This window comes from Entelurus aequoreus, linkage group LG26 (genome assembly GCF_033978785.1).
Source record: "Entelurus aequoreus isolate RoL-2023_Sb linkage group LG26, RoL_Eaeq_v1.1, whole genome shotgun sequence".
NCBI lineage: Eukaryota > Metazoa > Chordata > Actinopteri > Syngnathiformes > Syngnathidae > Entelurus > Entelurus aequoreus.
Genome location: NC_084756.1, coordinates 22,374,783 through 22,391,731, shown reverse-complemented (window position 1 = coordinate 22,391,731; position 16,949 = coordinate 22,374,783). Strand labels below are relative to the sequence as shown.

General features: G+C 40.8%; 2 protein-coding genes across 15 annotated transcripts in view; one reads left to right on the top strand and one right to left on the bottom strand.

Annotated features, from left to right (window-relative positions):
* kaznb (kazrin, periplakin interacting protein b) overlaps positions 1–16,949 on the bottom strand; it is a 327,532-nt gene that overhangs the window by 13,398 nt on the left and 297,185 nt on the right. For 10 of the 11 annotated variants that reach the window (XM_062037865.1, XM_062037867.1, XM_062037863.1 and 7 more), the window contains 5 exons: positions 10,804–10,940; positions 10,549–10,719; positions 5,047–5,227; positions 4,659–4,792; positions 1,123–1,246 (listed from right to left, as the gene is read on the bottom strand). In XM_062037865.1, coding sequence (XP_061893849.1) covers positions 1,123–1,246; positions 4,659–4,792; positions 5,047–5,227; positions 10,549–10,719; positions 10,804–10,940 — 747 coding nt within the window. Of the gene's footprint in view, positions 1–427; positions 1,247–4,658; positions 4,793–5,046; positions 5,228–10,548; positions 10,720–10,803; positions 10,941–16,949 lie in introns of all 11 variants that reach the window. The other variant, XR_009824672.1, reaches the window with a different exon arrangement.
* LOC133643288 (E3 SUMO-protein ligase ZBED1-like) lies at positions 13,457–16,615 on the top strand. Of its 4 annotated transcripts, none has more exons than XM_062037773.1 (4): positions 13,457–13,663; positions 13,722–14,703; positions 14,963–15,097; positions 15,273–16,615. In XM_062037773.1, exons 1-4 carry the CDS (start codon positions 13,542–13,544, stop codon positions 15,843–15,845), a joined length of 1,812 nt encoding a protein of 603 aa, XP_061893757.1. In that variant the 5' UTR covers positions 13,457–13,541; the 3' UTR covers positions 15,846–16,615. The 4 variants fall into 4 exon arrangements, with proteins under 4 accessions (XP_061893757.1, XP_061893758.1, XP_061893756.1 ...); XM_062037774.1 differs by having other exon boundaries at positions 13,501–14,703; positions 15,273–15,578; positions 15,655–16,615; XM_062037775.1 differs by having other exon boundaries at positions 13,533–13,663; positions 13,748–14,703; positions 15,273–16,614.

Below are 16,949 nucleotides of genomic sequence, written 5' to 3'. Positions count from 1 at the left end.
CAGTGTAAGATGTGTGGCTGCTGAGTTAGTAGCCTCGCTGTCTCTTACGTGAGCAAGCTAAAGCTGCATTCCACTTGTGGCCGAGCAGGTACACTGATTGGGCAGACTGTAGAGGGCGCCAAATGCAGTGTCATCACGCTCTGATATTCGGGAGTCTCCCGGGAAAAATGAGAGGGTTGGCAAGTGTGACGCAAGCGACATTCATCCAAAACTCGCGGGCTGCACTAACATCCAATTCCCACATTAAAGTGCGTGCCGGTGCGTGTGTCTGAGACCCCTGGTTAACATAGCACAAAGCATGTAAGCTTTGTATGCGGTGATTTTCATTTTAAATTTTAAAAACATTTTTGTGGCTCCCATTACTTTCTTTAATGTGTGAAACTTGCCAAAATGGCTCTTTGAGTGGTAAAGGTTGCCGACCCCTGACCTAGAGGAACCACTTAAGTGTTTAATTGCATTTTGAGGAAAAACGGTATTAGGATGACCTTTATTGCCTAAATGCACTTGTTTTTACTGTTTTGCACGCTAATAACCTACAGTGTGATATGTTATAACTGCATAATCAGCACTTAAGCAGCTCCTATGACTTTACATCACTGAGGGACATTTAAATGACCGGTTTTTATATTAACAAAGCAACAAATTGGCAATGTGTCCAAAATAAAATAAAAAAACAGCTTAAAGCCAGCGAGATTGTGTGAAATGGGCTGTGTGGGATAGAAAGCGTGGTAAATGTAAAAAAAAAAAAAAAAAAAATTATAACAGTAAAGACACTCCTATTTTTTACATGAACAGCAGTCCTTCAAGTCTCCAGTTGTAGAAAAACAAAAAGACAAGTTGAAGATAATACAGCATGTGTACACATTGAGTGATAATAACCCCATGTATATATTTATATGCATGTAAACGTATATACATATGCATACATCTATAAATATATATATAATTTACATACATACAATCTGAGGATAATATACTATACATTTGATGGAGAAGCAGTCTCTTTTAGGCTATGACGCACACGTTCAAATACACACGCACACACACACGCGCACACGCTCTCACACACTCGGCATCACCAGTCGGCATCCTCCTCTATGTAATAATTGGGTGTGGCAGTACCATCAAACAGGCCCGGGTCCAGTGACTTGCGCTGCTTTCCTCGGGCGAAGACGCGTGACAGGGAGCCTAAAGTCATCTTCTCCTTTTTCTTCTTACGCTTCTGGTCCTCCAAGTCCTCCATGGACTGAAACAAACACACACACACACACACACACACACACACACACACACACACACACACACACACACACACACACACACACACACACACACACACACACACACACACACACACACACACACACACACACACACACACACACACACACACACACACACACACACACACACACACACACACACACACACACACACACACACACACACACACACACACACACACACACACACACACACACACACACACACACACACACACACACACACTTAGGATGTGTTCACACTTGTCGTGATTGGTTCGGTTCAAATGTACCGTGGTGTGTTTGCTCCATTTCACCCAGACCACATGAGAGATGGGTCTTGGACTATAGTGTTGAAAATGAGTCGTACATTAAACATTAAGAAAACGTATTTTGTAAACAAATTTATTCTTTCCAAATATAACTGTTGATAAGGAAATAAGGGTAACACTTTAGTATGGGGAACATATTCACCGTTAATGAGTTGCTTATTAACATGCAAATTAGTAACATATTGGCTCTTAATTAGTCATTATTAAGTACTTATTAATGCCTTATTCTGCATGGCCTTATTATACAACCAGTAAGCCATTAACTAAGAGTCTTCCCTCAATAACCTCAGAATTATTGCTTATTAGTAACCCTAACCCTAACATGTTCCCCTAGTGTCCAAATAACTCTAAATTAAGTCTTTGTTACTTTAATAATGTCAAAACGTGGACCTTGGGGTGTTGTGTTTTCCCGGAATGCAAAGGAAAGTTGGCACGGGCAAGGCGGGAAGGTAAGGACATGTTCATTTTTACACTAACAAAAAGAACAAACGAAAAGCGCGCACAAGGCGAAAGTACAAAAACTTTGCTAATGAAACAAAAACTTGCACAAAGGCAAAAACTATAAACATGAAATACAAACCCCGTTTCCATATAAGTTGGGAAATTGTGTTAGATGTAAATATAAACGGAATACAATGATTTGCAAATCATTTTCAACCCATATTCAGTTGAATATGCTACAAAGACAACATATTTGATGTTCAAACTGATAAACATTTTTTTTTTGTTGCAAATAATCATTAACTTTAGAATTTGATGCCAGCAACACGTGACAAAGAAGTTGGGAAAGGTGGCAATAAATACTGATAAAGTTGAGGAATGCTCATCAAACACTTATTTGGAACATCCCACAGGTGAACAGGCAAATTGGGAACAGGTGGGTGCCATGATTGGGTATAAAAGTAGATTCCATGAAATGCTCAGTCATTCACAAACAAGGATGGGGCGAGGGTCAACGCTTTGTCAACAAATGCGTGAGCAAATTGTTGAACAGTTTAAGAAAAACCTCTCTCAACCAGCTATTGCAAGGAATTTAGGGATTTCACCATCTACGCTCCGTAATATCATCAAAGGGTTCAGAGAATCTGGAGAAATCACTGCACGTAAGCAGCTAAGCCCGTGACCTTCCATCCCTCAGGCTGTACTGCATCAACAAGCGACATCAGTGTGTAAAGGATATCACCACAGGGGCTCAGGAACACTTCAGAAAACCACTGCCAGTAACTACAGTTGGTCGCTACATCTGTAAGTGCAAGTTAAAACTCTCCTATACAAGGTGAAAACCGTTTATCAACAACACCCAGGAACGCCGTCGGCTTCGCTGGGCCTGAGCTCATCTAAGATGGAGTCCCTGGGACCGTATGGACCTCTCCAGTCAAATCAATTTACGCAAAAATGGGACGGACCAAGAGAGAGAGGAGTGTAAGCCGCAGCAATTATTTGAATTTTTCTGACTTTGTAGAAGAAAGGTTTTGTTCGTAGTAGTTTGGATGGAAGAAAATTAAAAGACCTCGAGCTAAATGTGATCGTGAAAATCACGATTTGCTATCGAGGGGAGAAAGACTGAGTCAGAAACGGCGGCAATCAAAACCCGAGAGAAAAAGAAGGTAAGCCCAAAACCAGTGAAGTTGGCACGTTGTGTAAATGGTAAATCAAAACAGAATACAATGATTTGCTAATCCTTTTCAACTTATATTCAATTGAATGGACGGCAAAGACAAGATACTTAACGTTCGAACTGGAAAACGTTGATATTTTTTTGCAAATATTAGCTCATTTGGAATTTGATGCCTGCAACATGTTTCAAAAAAGCTGGCACAAGTGGCAAAAAAGACTGAGAAAGTTGAGGAATGCACATCAAACACTTATTTGGAACATCCCACAAGTGAACAGGCTAATTGGGAACAGGTGGGTGCCATGATTGGGTATTAAAGCAGCTTCCATGAAATGCTCAGTCATTCACAAACAAGGATGGGGCGAGGGTCACCACTTTGTCAACAAAAGCGTGAGCAAATTGTCGAACAGTTTAAGAACAACATTTCTCAACGAGCTATTGCAAGGAATTTAGGGATTTCACCATCTACGGTCCGTAATATCATCAAAAGGTTCAGAGAATCTGGAGAAATCACTGCACGTAAGCGATGATATTATGGACCTTGGATCCCTCAGGCGGTACTGCATCAAAAAGCGACATCAGTGTGTAAAGGATATCACCACATGGGCTCAGGAACACTTCAGAAAACCACTGTCAGTAACTACAGTTTGTTGCTACATTTGTAAGTGCAAGTTAAAACTCTACTATGCAAAGCGAAAGCCATTTATCAACAACACCCAGAAATGCCGCCGGCTTCGCTTGGCCCGAGCTCATCTAAGATGGACTGATGCAAAGTGTAAAAATGTTCTGTGGTCCACATTTCAAATTGTTTTTGGAAACTGTGGACATCGTGTCCTCCGGACCAAAGAGGAAAAGAACCATCCGGATTGTTATAGGTGCAAAGTTCAAAAGCCAGCATCTGTGATGGTATGGGGGTGTATTAGTGCCCAAGGCATGGGTAACTTACACATCTGTGAAGGCACCATTAATGCTGAAAGGTACATACAGGTTTTGGAGCAACATATGTTGCCATCCAAGCAACGTTATCATGGACGCCCCTGCTTATTTCAGCAAGACGATAAAAATTAAGTGTTTCAGTTCGAACATTAAATATCTTGTCTTTGCAGTTTGTTCAGTTGAATATGCGTTGAAAAGGATTTCCAAATCATTGTATTGTGTTTTTATTTACGAATTGCACCACGTGCCAACTTCACCGGTTTTGGGTTTTGTATTTGACATTGTTTTGTGCGTGCACAACAATACCTACTCTCGACAATGTTTGGTGTTCATATTTTCGGCTGTCTTGCACGACTTTATTGGATTTACATTATTTCTTACAGGCTTCCTGCCTGACCTTATTAGTCCACCGATATAAGACCACCACCACCACCACCACCAAGAAGCACCACACAAACACACACACACACACACACACACACACAAAGAGCACAACGGGCGTTCAGGGCTTACATTGCAGAGCGAGTGAGTCCGGTGGCGAGGAGAGTTGATGTCGCTGGGCGTAGACGAGCGGTCCCCGTCTGCGGCCGAGGCGTCCGAGATGACGGACGGCTGGCGCGAGTGGCAGGGACTAATCTTGACCACAGCTAGGGGGCGCCACAAACACACACACACACACATTGACCAGAAACCCACAGTTAGTATTAGAAACCTGGAAGAATCCCGTCTGTTAGTCAGTTTGAAAAGCCAAGATATAGACCCTTCATTAGGTACACCTGCATCTAGAACGCCACCCAATAATCCACACGTTGTTCAATAGATCTGGATAGGACTTGAAAAGGTGTACCTAATCAAGTGTCTCGCCAAAGAGAGAGACAGGAGGGCGTAGAAGACGAGCTACCTTGTCTGTCCGCGTTGTGTCCGTGGTAGAGCGTTTGCTGGCTCTGCCGGATGGCGGCGGTCAGCGGGAGGTCGGCCTGCATCACCCACTCCTGACTGCCGTTCACCATGGGCTCAGTCGTGGACGCTAACGAGTGGCGCTTCGGTACGTCTTTAGTCAGCGTGGCCAGAGACTGCTTAGCCTGAAGAAAACAAATACACAAAGTTACATTGTTTATAAAAGTCTAACTCGGGGGTCAGCAACCCGCGGCTCTTTAGCGCCGCCCTAGTGGCTCCCTGGACCTCTTTCAGAGATGTGTGAAGATGGGAAAAGATGAAGAAAACAATATATTTTCTGCAGGAGAACAAACATGACACACACCTTCCTACTTCCCACTGTTTATATTAAACATGATTCTCTGATGAGAGGATATGGAAAGTGCCATTTTGTCCTACTAATTTCAGCAATCCTTGAACTCATCTTAGTTTGTTTACATGTACAACTTTCTCCGATGTTGCCACTCCTCCCTTTGTCTCATTTTGTCCACCAAACTTTTTGTTCTGTGCATGAATGCACAAAGGTGAGCTTTGTTGATGTTATTGACTTGTGCGGAGTGATAACCAGGCGTATTTGGTCAGTGCATGACTGCAAGCTAATCGATGCTAACATGCTATTTAGGCTAGCTGCCTCGTTTGTAGGTATATTTGAGCTCATTTAATTTCCTTAAAGGCCTACTGAAATGAAATGTTTTTATTTAAACGGGGATAGCAGATCCATTCTATGTGTCATACTTGATCATTTTGCGATATTGCCATATTTTTGCTGAAAGGATTTAGTATAGAACAACGTCGATAAAGTTCGCAACTTTTGGTCTCTGATTAAAAAAAACCTTGCCCCTACCGGAAGTAGCGTGACGTTGTCAGTTGTTCACTCCCTCATATTTTCCTATTGTTTTCAACGCAGCTAGAGCTATTCGGACCATTACCCCATTAATTTGAGCGAGGATGAAAGATTTGTGGACGAGGAACGTTAGAGTGACGGACTAGAATGCAGTGAAATACATTTTTTTTCGCTCTGACCGTAACTTAGGTACAAGCTGGCTCATTGGATTCCACACTCTCTCCTTTTTCTATTGTGGATCACGGATTTGTATTTTAAACCACCTCGGATACTATATCCTCTTCAAAATGAGAGTCGAGAACGCGAAATGGACATTCAGTGCCTTTTATCTCCACGACAATACATCGGCGAAACGCTTTAGCTACGAGCTAACGTGATAGCATCGTGCTTTAACTGCATATAGAAACATAAAAAATAAACCCCTGACTGGAAGGATAGATAGAAAATCAACAATACTATTATACCGTGGACATGTAAATACACGGTTAATGCTTTCCAGGCTGGCGAAGGTTAACAATGCTGTGCTAACGACGCCATTGAAGCCTACTTAGCAACCGGACCGCACAGAGCTATGCTAAAAACATTAGCTCTCCACCTACGCCAGCCAGCCCTCATCTGCTCATCAACGTTCCAGCGATCGGCGGAAGGACGAAGGACTTCACCCGATGCGTTTGGCGGCCCGGAGACGTAGGAAGTCAAGGTGAGGTCGCCGGCTAGCGCGTCTGCTCTCCAACAAAGTCCTCCTGGTTGTGTTGCTGTAGTCCGCTGCTAATACACCGATCCCACCTACAACTGTCTTCTTTGCAGCCTTCATTGTTCATTAAACAAATTGCAAAAGATGTCCAGAATACTGTGGAATTATGAAATTAAAACAGAGCTTTTTGTATAGGATTCTACGGGGTACCATAACTTCCGTTAAACTGACTACGTCACGCGCATACGTCATCATACCGCGACGTTTCAGCCGGATATTTCCCGGGAAAATTTAAATGTCACTTTATAAGTTAACCCGGCCGTATTGGCATGTGTTGCAATGTTAAGATTTCATCATTGATATATAAACTATCAGACTGCGTGGTCGGTAGTAGTGGGTTTCAGTAGGCCTTTAATGTCCTCTGTGTATTTAATTTATATTTGCATGTCTCATGACACATTATATGTATGTAATATTGGCTGCATTTCTCATAGTTGTTTGTGTGCCATGTTGTTCCAGACCACAGCAAACATTACCTAGCTGGCCAAAGATTATATTAAATCCATTAGAAGAAGACAGCCTGCCGTTTCATTTAACTTGGACACACACATGTATACCTTTGGTCATTAAAAGCCAGTCATTTTCAGAAGTTATCTCATCCTGTGAGAAGCCTCCGTTTTACTAATGATTTCCAATGTTGCAAAAATGTGTAGAATAAAAATTAAAATACAACATTTCTGTCAACGAAGATTTGCATCAGCCTTTGATAATAGACTAATATAGCTAATATAGACACTTACATCATGTGTTGTCTTCATTATAACACTTATATAAAGCTTTTTAAGTAATTTTGATAGTAGGCTAATATAGCTAATATTATCACTTACATCATGTGTTGCCTTCATTATAACACTTAGTCATTTTGATAGTAGGCTAATATAGCTAATATAGACACTTACATCACGTGTTGCCTTCATTATAACACTTATATAAGACTTTTAAAGTCATTTTGATAGTAGGCTAATATAGCTAATACAAACACTTACATCATGTGTTGCCTTCATTATAACACTTATATATGGCTTTTATTTTTTTGCGGCTCAAGAAATATTTTTATTTTGTATTTTTGGTCCAATATGGCTCTTTCAATATTTTGGGTTACCGACCCCTGGTCTAACTGTTAAACTATTTATAGTAAAAATACTACTACTTATAATAATACTCACTTTTATTTGACACTTTAAGAGTTTTTTTTAATTGTTGTAGTTTGCAGCTGATCTAAACTTTTGGTTATTTTGACATTAACACAATATTAGAAATACCTTAATACTTTATTATCTTAGTAGACAGTGTCAATAAAAATGTGTGTTGGATCACATTTGTGGTGCATTGTATATTTAATGTATTTTTATTAATATATTTATTGGGTTTGCACTAGTATTTTATGGATTCATTTTTGTACTTTGTATATATATTAATGGCATTGTATTGTAAATACGGTATTGTATTGTAAACATTTATTTCGGACATGTTTAAAAAAAAAAGAAGAAAATGAAAACAAAACAACAATAATGAATAAATAAAAGAAATAACAACATAGTGATTTTTCTAACGTGCTTACAGTTACATGTTAACCGTTTCCAATTCTAACATATCCAAACATGAGTAAGAAGAAGCAGATGTTTTTTTATGTATTCTATGATCCCATTTGTATTTTAATTTATTCATTAGTTGGTGTCATGATTCAATTGCAATTTCGCTTTTATAGAATGTGTTATTTATATTTATATACATATATAAAGACAAGCTTGATGTGTGCACTTAATTGAATTATGAGGCAATACTTCCTGCAAATTATGGATCATTTTTGCCTTGAAAAAAAACAAGAAAAATATGAAGTAGGAAGACATTTTGTGGATTTATTTTCACCCAGTAGTATTTTTTCTCCTTTAAATAAAAAAATATATATATATTTGTATTTCTAGCTTTTACTATGTCTGTACTATTTTCCTTATTTGTTTTTAATTTGTTGTATTATGTTTAATGATGTTACATATTCATATTTATTTACTAACTTAAAAATAAAAACAAAACATTACATTACCAACTGATTGTGGATTAAAAAAAAAAATAGCCAGTGGAGTTGCTTTACATCGACATAAGCATTTAAGTCCCATCTTAAAACTCTAGCCCAGGGGTCCCCAAACTTTTTGACTCGGGGGCCGCATTGGGTTAAAAAAATTTGGCCGGGGGTTGGGCTGTATATACACTACCGTTCAAAAGTTTGGGGTCACATTGAAATGTCCTTATTTTTGAAGGAAAAGCACTGTACTTTTCAATGAACATAACTTTAAACTAGTCTTAACTTTAAAGAAATACACTCTATACATTGCTAATGTGGTAAATGACTATTCTAGCTGCAAATGTCTGGTTTTTGGTGCAATATCTACATAGGTGTATAGAGGCCCATTTCCAGAAACTATCACTCCAGTGTTCTAATGGTACAATGTGTTTGCTCATTGGCTCAGAAGGCTAATTGATGATTAGAAAACCCTTGTGCAATCATGTTCACACATCTGAAAACAGTTTAGCTCGTTACAGAAGCTACAAAACTGACCTTCCTTTGAGCAGATTGAGTTTCTGGAGCATCACATTTGTGGGGTCAATTAAACGCCCAAAATGGCCAGAAAAAGAGAACTTTCATCTGAAACTCGACAGTCTATTCTTGTTCTTAGAAATGAAGGCTATTCTACAAAATTGTTTGGGTGACCCCAAACTTTTGAACGGTAGTGTGTATATATATATATATATATATATATATATATATATATATATATATATATATATATATATATATATATATATATATATATATATATATATATATATATATATATACACATACATATACATTGTCTTTATATTCCAGCGAGTTCATCCGTTTTGTCATTTAACATCAACATTTAACATTGTCACGGTATCGATGGGAAAATTCATTTTTAGACAATATGATTTGCCTGAGCGGCTAGGAGACACCGAGAGTAACAAGCGGTATAAAATGGATTAGAAAAGAAAGATAAAATAAATAATGAATAAAATAAATAAATAATTAAAACACTTTTTTTTTAAACTTGGGACTTCCCGTGGGCCGGATTTTGGATGCTGGGGGGCCGGATCCAGCCCGCGGGCCGTAGTTTGGGGACCCCTGCTCTAGCCTTTAAATAGACCCCCTTTTTAGACCAGTTGATCTGCCGTTTCTTTTCTTTTCTCCTCTGCCCCCCCTCTCCCTAGTGGAGGTCCAGTGGCCATGGATGAAGTGCTGGCTGTCCAGAGTCGGGACCCGGGGTGGACCGCTCGCCTGCGCGTCGGTTGGGGACATCTGGGCTGGACTCTCACTATTATATTAGATCCACTATGGACTGGACTTGCACAATAATATGCTAGACCCACTCGACGTCCATTTCATCCGGTCTCCCCTAGAGAGGGGCGGGGGGTCACCCACATATGCGGTCCTCTCCAAGGTTTCTCATAGTCATTCACATCGACGTCCCATTGGGGTTGTGAGTTTTTCCTTGCCCTTATGTGGGCTCTGAACCGAGGATGTCGTTGTGGCTTGTGCAGCCCTTTGAGACACTTGTGATTTAGGGCTATATAAATAAACATTGATTGATTGATATTATTAGCATATATACGTGACTTTAACTTTCATATGCTAAAATATTTATTCGGGTCCGTACCAGTGACGGTCGAACAGAAAGTGTATACATAATTCTAGTTAATACGGCCATGCTTTTATTTTGAAGTTTACTTTGCACTGAACAGGAAGTCTGTGTGTGCACGTTTAAAGAAGTGCATCGTCAACACTGAGATGAATGGAAAAAAATTCACGACATTGATGTGTTTTATATATGTGACGTCCAAAAACTGACCATGGTAAGCTCCGCCTCCAGCTCCTTGATCCGGTTCTCCTTCATGTCCAGCTGAGAGCGCAGTATGTTGGCCTGCTCCGTGGCCTCTTTGGTCTGCCTCCTCAGGTCCCACTTCTCCCTCTCCAGCACGTCCTTCTCCCTGGCAAGGACCTTCACCGCGTCCTCGCTCTCCTGCAAGAACGCACGTGGCGGACAATGGAAGGTGGGCCATTGGCTGGAAATTTTTTCGTGAGCGGTTGGAAGGTCAAGTGTTACCTTTCGATGCTGGTCGTAGTTGCGTATGAATTCTCGGAGCTGGTCCTCTCTGCTCTCCAGTGTTGTGTACAGCTGCTGCATCTGACTCGTCAGGTCGCCCTTCTCCCCTTTTAGACGCTTACGGTCGGCTTTCATTGCTGTAAAGCACAACGTGTACATGTCAAACCTCTGCAATAATTGTGGGAATGCTCCGAAGCATGTGGTTTTCTACACCAAAATTCATCTACAGTCGTGGTCAAAAGTTTACATACACTTGTAAAGAACATAATGTCATGGCTGTCTCGAGTTTCCAATAATTTCTACAACTCTTATTTTTTTTGTGATAGAGTGATTGGAGCACATACTTGTTGGTCACAAAAAACATTCATGAAGTTTGGTTCTTTTATGAATTTATTATGGGTCTACTGAAAATGTGACCAAATCTGCTGGGTCAAAAGTATACATACAGCAATTTTGGTGATGTAGAAAAGTTACAATCAAATCAAATTAGCTTCATGGCATAGCCCCTTAACTTCATGTGAGTGATTATGATTGACGACACCTGTTGACCTCTCTGAGCCCATTTAAATAGGGCTCATGGGATGCAGTCATTGGACTCGGTTACAAACGCGACAATGGGTAAAGTGAAAAGAACTCAGCACAGATCTGAAACAACGAATCATTGACTTGAATAAGTCAGGAAAGTCACTTGGAGCCATTTCAAAGCAGCTTAAAGTCCCAAGAGCAACTGTGCAGACAATTGTAAGTATAAAGTGCATGGCACAGTTTTGTCACTGCCACGCAAGCTATCACCTGCTGCTATATATATATATATATATATATATATATATATATAAATTATGCACCCAAGACCTTATAATAATACTCACTTTTACTTGACACTGTAAGAGTTGTTTTTAATAGTTATAGTTTGCAGCTAATCTAAACGTTTGGTTATTTTGACATTAACACTATATTAGAAATACCTTAATACTTTATTATATTAGTAGACAGTGTCAATAAAAATGTGTGTTGGATCACATTTGTGGCACAGTTTTGTCACTGCCACGATCAGGAGGAAAACGCAAGCTATCACCTGCTGCTATATATATATATAAAATTGGTGCAGTTCAGCTAAATTTGTTGGTTTTCTGACATGGACTTGTTTCTTCATTGTCCACGCGTTTAAGTCAGGACTTTGGGAAGGCCATTCTAAAACCTTAATTCTAGCCTGATTTAGTCATTCCTTTACCACTTTTGATCTGTGTTTGGGGTCAGTGTCCTGTTGGAACACCCAACTGCGCCCAAGACCCAACCTCCGGGCTGATGATTTTAGGTTGTCCTGAAGAATTTGGAGGTAATCCTCCTTTTTCATTGTCCCATTTACTCTCTGTAAAGCACCAGTTCCATTGGCAGCAAAACAGGCCCAGAGCATAATACTATCACCACCATGTTTGACGGTAGGAATTGGTGTTCCTGGGATTAAAGGCCTCACCTTTTCTCCTCCAAACATATTGCTGGGTATTGTGGCCAAACAGCTCAATTTTTGTTTCATCTGACATCACATGGACAAAGATAAGTTATGTGGTCAGAACATGTAACCAAATATTAACAAACTTCATGAAGGTTTTTTGTGACCAACAAGGTAATCCTCCTTTTTCATTGTCCCATTTTACTCTCTGTAAAGCACCAGTTCTATTGGCAGCAAAACAGGCCCAGAGCATAATACTACCACCACCATGCTTGCCAACCCTCCCGATTTTCCCGGGAGACTCCCGAATTTCAGTGCCCCTCCTGAAAATCTCCTGGGACAACCATTCTCCCGAATTTCTCCCGATTTCCACCCGTACAACAATATTGGGGGCGTGCCTTAAAGGCACTGCCTTTAGCGTCCTCTACAACCTGAAACGGAGACTATTATATATGTGTCCGTTATCCATAGGTTTATCTACAACCCACAAAGTATGCAGGCACTGAGCTATTTCTCAGCGTGCGTTTATTCCAGCCGGCACGTTAACACACTGACACACAACATCCGGATTCCCATCATGCATTGCTTCAAAACTTCGACAAGTAGTAATGTCCAAAAACATAACAGACGAAGCAGAAGAACGAAGAAGAGACATGGCGACGACGAGTAAGAAGAAGAAGTACACTTAAAAATTCCAAAATTATTGGAAAAAGTAATTTCAGTTCATCCAGGACAGCTCGAAGGGGAAGGGGTATGCTGCCTGCACATTTTGTAGATCAGACTTCTCCATTGAACAAGGTGGCCGAACGGATATACTCATTCATGAACGGATTATTTATATTTATATATATATATATATATATATATATATATATATATATATATATATAAGAAATACTTGAAAATATATACACCCCCCTCCCCCCCTATTTCTCGAATTCGGAGGTCTCAAGGTTGGCAAGTATGCCACCACCATGCTTGACAGTAGGCCTGGTGTTCCTGGGATTAAAGGCCTCATCTTTTCTCCTCCAAACATATTGCTGGGTATTATGGCCAAACAGCTACTAGGGATGTTAACAATTAATCGATTTTCGATTAATTGCCGTTAAGAAATTACCCGATTAAAATTAACGATTTCAATTAATTGACAATTCCGTTCTGTCACGGTCGGTGCGGTGGTTTTCTGTGTGAAGGTAATGCTGAGTTTATACCTCGCTAGTCCACACGAGGGAGTTGTTGCTTATTGTACTTTTTCCAAGCAGCAACACCATCACGTGACCAGCCCTACATGTCCGCTGTACACATGAGAGTCCACATGCGAGAGAAGAAAAACAAACATGAAGCGACGCAAGAGAAGTGCTGTGTGGGAACATTTCACCCTAAAAGAGGACGATGCAACGTGCAAAATATGTAAGGCTGTTTTGAAGTACAACAATTCAACCAGTTCGTTAAATTACCACCTAAAAAGTTTACATGCCGCTGTGCTTGGAGGAGAGAGTGGAGGCGGAGCACGGCCAGGCCAGCCCTCCGTCGCCGAAGCGTTTTCCAAAAGAAAAGCGGTGTGTGATGACGCACGGGCAGAGGGCATCACCCAGAGGATTTGCAACATGGTTGAAAAGGATATGCTGCCTATAAGCATTGTGGATGGCAAGGGGTTTCGTGAGTTGATGAACTATTGTGAGCCAGACTACCAAATCCCTTCTCGAGAAACAATAACAACCCGCATAGAGGCTCGCTACAAAAGAAAGAAAGCCGAGCTGAAAGCACGACTGGCCAACACGCATGTAGCAATAACCACTGACTGTTGGACGTCAAATACAACAGAGAGCTATATCACCGTCACTTGCCACTACATGGAGGACTGGCTGATGAGGTCGGCAGTCCTAGCCACAGAGAGTATGCCGATGAGCCATACGGCTGATAATTTAGCAGAACGGCTGAATGAAATTGTGCATGCATGGGGGCTGACCGGGCGAGTGATAGCCTGTGTTCACGACAACGCGAGTAACATCGTCTTAGCAAACAGCCAACCTCGAGTCGACTGGGCCTCTGTTCCATGCTACACCCATACCCTACAACTGGCCATCAACGATGGTTTCGCTGGGACCCTGCACCAAGTCATCGCAGCTGCAGGAAGATTGGTCAAACACTTTAAGCACAGCACTAAAGCCACCAAAGCGCTGGAAACCAAGCAAGGCCAAATGGGCTTGGAACGCCACCAGCTCATTCAATCCTGCAAAACGAGGTGGAATTCAGTCTGTGACATGTTTGCGAGACTGGTGGAGCAGCGGTGGGCGGTGTGCGCCGTACTATCAGACCGCACGTTCACCAAGCTGTCTGATGCTCGGACACTTGAGATCAGAGACGACCACTGGAAAATCATGGAGGAAATGGGCCCTGTTCTAGTCGCTCTGAAGACAGCAACTACCGTGATGTCTACAGAGACTGAGGTAGAGTATTACTTTACCCCCCCCCCCCTTGCACGATTTTGTCATTTGAATTTGAATGCTACTTTATGCATATCACTGTTCTCTGTGTAATATATTTCCAATGTCATATATTATGAGTAAAAAAAAAGAGGGGGAAAGAAAACGTAAGCTTTCTTTTAGTTGACCTTGTACCTATTTACCTAACCTGTGAATCTGTACTGTTATGAAACTTTTCTATACAAAGGAACTAAACTCAACTAATATATATTTTTTTCTTCAGGTGTCCATATCCAACACGTATCCCATCAGCTTCGGTTTAATCGACGTGCACCTCAAGAAGAGAGTCGAGGGAGACTCAGGCAAAGTGGCAGAATTCAAATCTAAAGTGGCTGCTTCACTGAGCAGACGGATGAAGGTAACAGCTAATGTCTATTATTAATATTATTATTGCAGCATCTAATAAATAACCTATACAAAACATACATAGCATTGTACAAAATATGCATTGCCCATGTAAGGTTAGGTGGCACTGCTTGCTTATTATATTAATAATTGAAGTTATATTATTTATTTGTTTTTATTTGACACAGATTGCATCTGATGACTTCCTAACATCAACCCCAATGATAGCAACGATGGTGGACCCTCGGCACAAGCACCTGTCATTTCTCAGCCCAGCCAGGAGGATTTCAGCAAATGCCAAACTGCTTGAACTGGCTCAAGCAGAAGATGTGAGCTCCACATCCACAACAGCAGATGGAGCAAGCTCTGCCTCTGCCAGTACCACTGGAGAGGAGGAGGAGGGGGCTCAGCCAGACGTGCCTGTCCAGGAAGCTGCACCACAGAGACACACATCTGCTATGGTTCAACTCCTGGGTGCCTACTACACCAACCAGGTCACTAATGATGTGGAGAGAGAGCTGGACAGTTTTCTGAAGGATGCTGTGCCAAACCTTGATTCTGATCCCACAGATTGGTGGGGAAAAAATGAAGCAAGGTATCCGAGGTTGGCAAAAGTGGCAAAACGATACATGTGTATCCCTGCTACATCAGTGCCTTCTGAACGCGTGTTCTCAGCATGTGGCCTTACTGTAACCAAGCTGCGCTCACGGCTCACACCTGAGCATGTAGACATGCTCATATACTTGAATAAAAATGAATAAGCAATTGTACCCATGGGCCATGTTACATGTATGAGGCAGAGAGCCTTCTCTAAAATGTGACTTTTCCCTTTGTTAAAATTTCAATTGTCCACCTGCCTGATGATCTAAATATTAAGTTGATTGTTGTAGCCAGGGTTGGCTAAACTTGGCTTGCTTAATATTTTACTATCACGATCACCATTGTCTTTCAGGAATGTTTACTTGAAGTTGTTGTCAGCCTGTTTCAAGCTGACTGATTATTACATTAATGTTTACACTAATAGTTTGTGAGAGACAAACTAAGATGGGCATAGTGCATGCACTTTATTTTATTTTATGCAGTGACATGTTTTTCATTCAGTTCTTCTGTCAGCCTCACTTGAGCCCAAATGTTAAGTTGAATCAATGACTGTTCTTCTGCAGCAGGCTTAGGTTTACTTATTTTGCTGTTACTTACAATTTCAGGGATGTCTGCCTTATATTTTTTCAAGTTGACTGTCATATAGGCACTTTTCCCAGTTCAAGAGGGATTCAATTAATGTTGCAGCTTGCAGGCTGCTAGCCTTCTAATAGTTTGTGAGACAGACTAAGATGTGCATTGTGCATGTTGTGCACTTGATGTTACTTTATTTTTCTTGTCTTTACAGTAGTGAGTGAGTGACATGTTTTTTCACTTCAGTTCTTGTCAGCCTCACCTGAGTCCAAAGGTGAAGTTCTGCAGCAGACTGCAACAGCCAACAGGCTTACTTATTTGCTGCCTGCTGTTACAATTTTCAGGGATGTCTTCCTTGTATTTTTTCAAGTTGACAGATAGGCATTAGGCACCTTTCCCAGTTCAAGAGGGATTATATAAAATAAAGCTAGCTATTATGGCTGCTGCCACTACCAAGTCTTGCATGTGTGACAAGACTAAAGTGCACTTTATATTATATTCCTCATGTTACAAAGATGACTTACTTTTGTATCAAATAAACATTTGATTAGGGAATACAATGTCCTTTGTATTTTATACCAGCAAAATTTTGATTTTGATTTTGTACCTTATTGAGGGGAAATCTCAGATGGGGGGAAAACGCCGCTTTATCAACTAATCGATGATCGATCGATAAGGTTATCAACTATCAA

Coding starts and splice junctions, on each gene's coding strand:
- LOC133643288 (XM_062037772.1), top strand. CDS start 13,591: ATGAAGCGACGCAAGAGAAGTGCTGTGTGGGAACATTTCACCCTAAAA. Junction 14,704..14,962: donor TGATGTCTACAGAGACTGAG/GTAGAGTATTAC, acceptor TTTTTTCTTCAG/GTGTCCATATCCAACACGTA. Junction 15,098..15,272: donor CACTGAGCAGACGGATGAAG/GTAACAGCTAAT, acceptor TATTTGACACAG/ATTGCATCTGATGACTTCCT.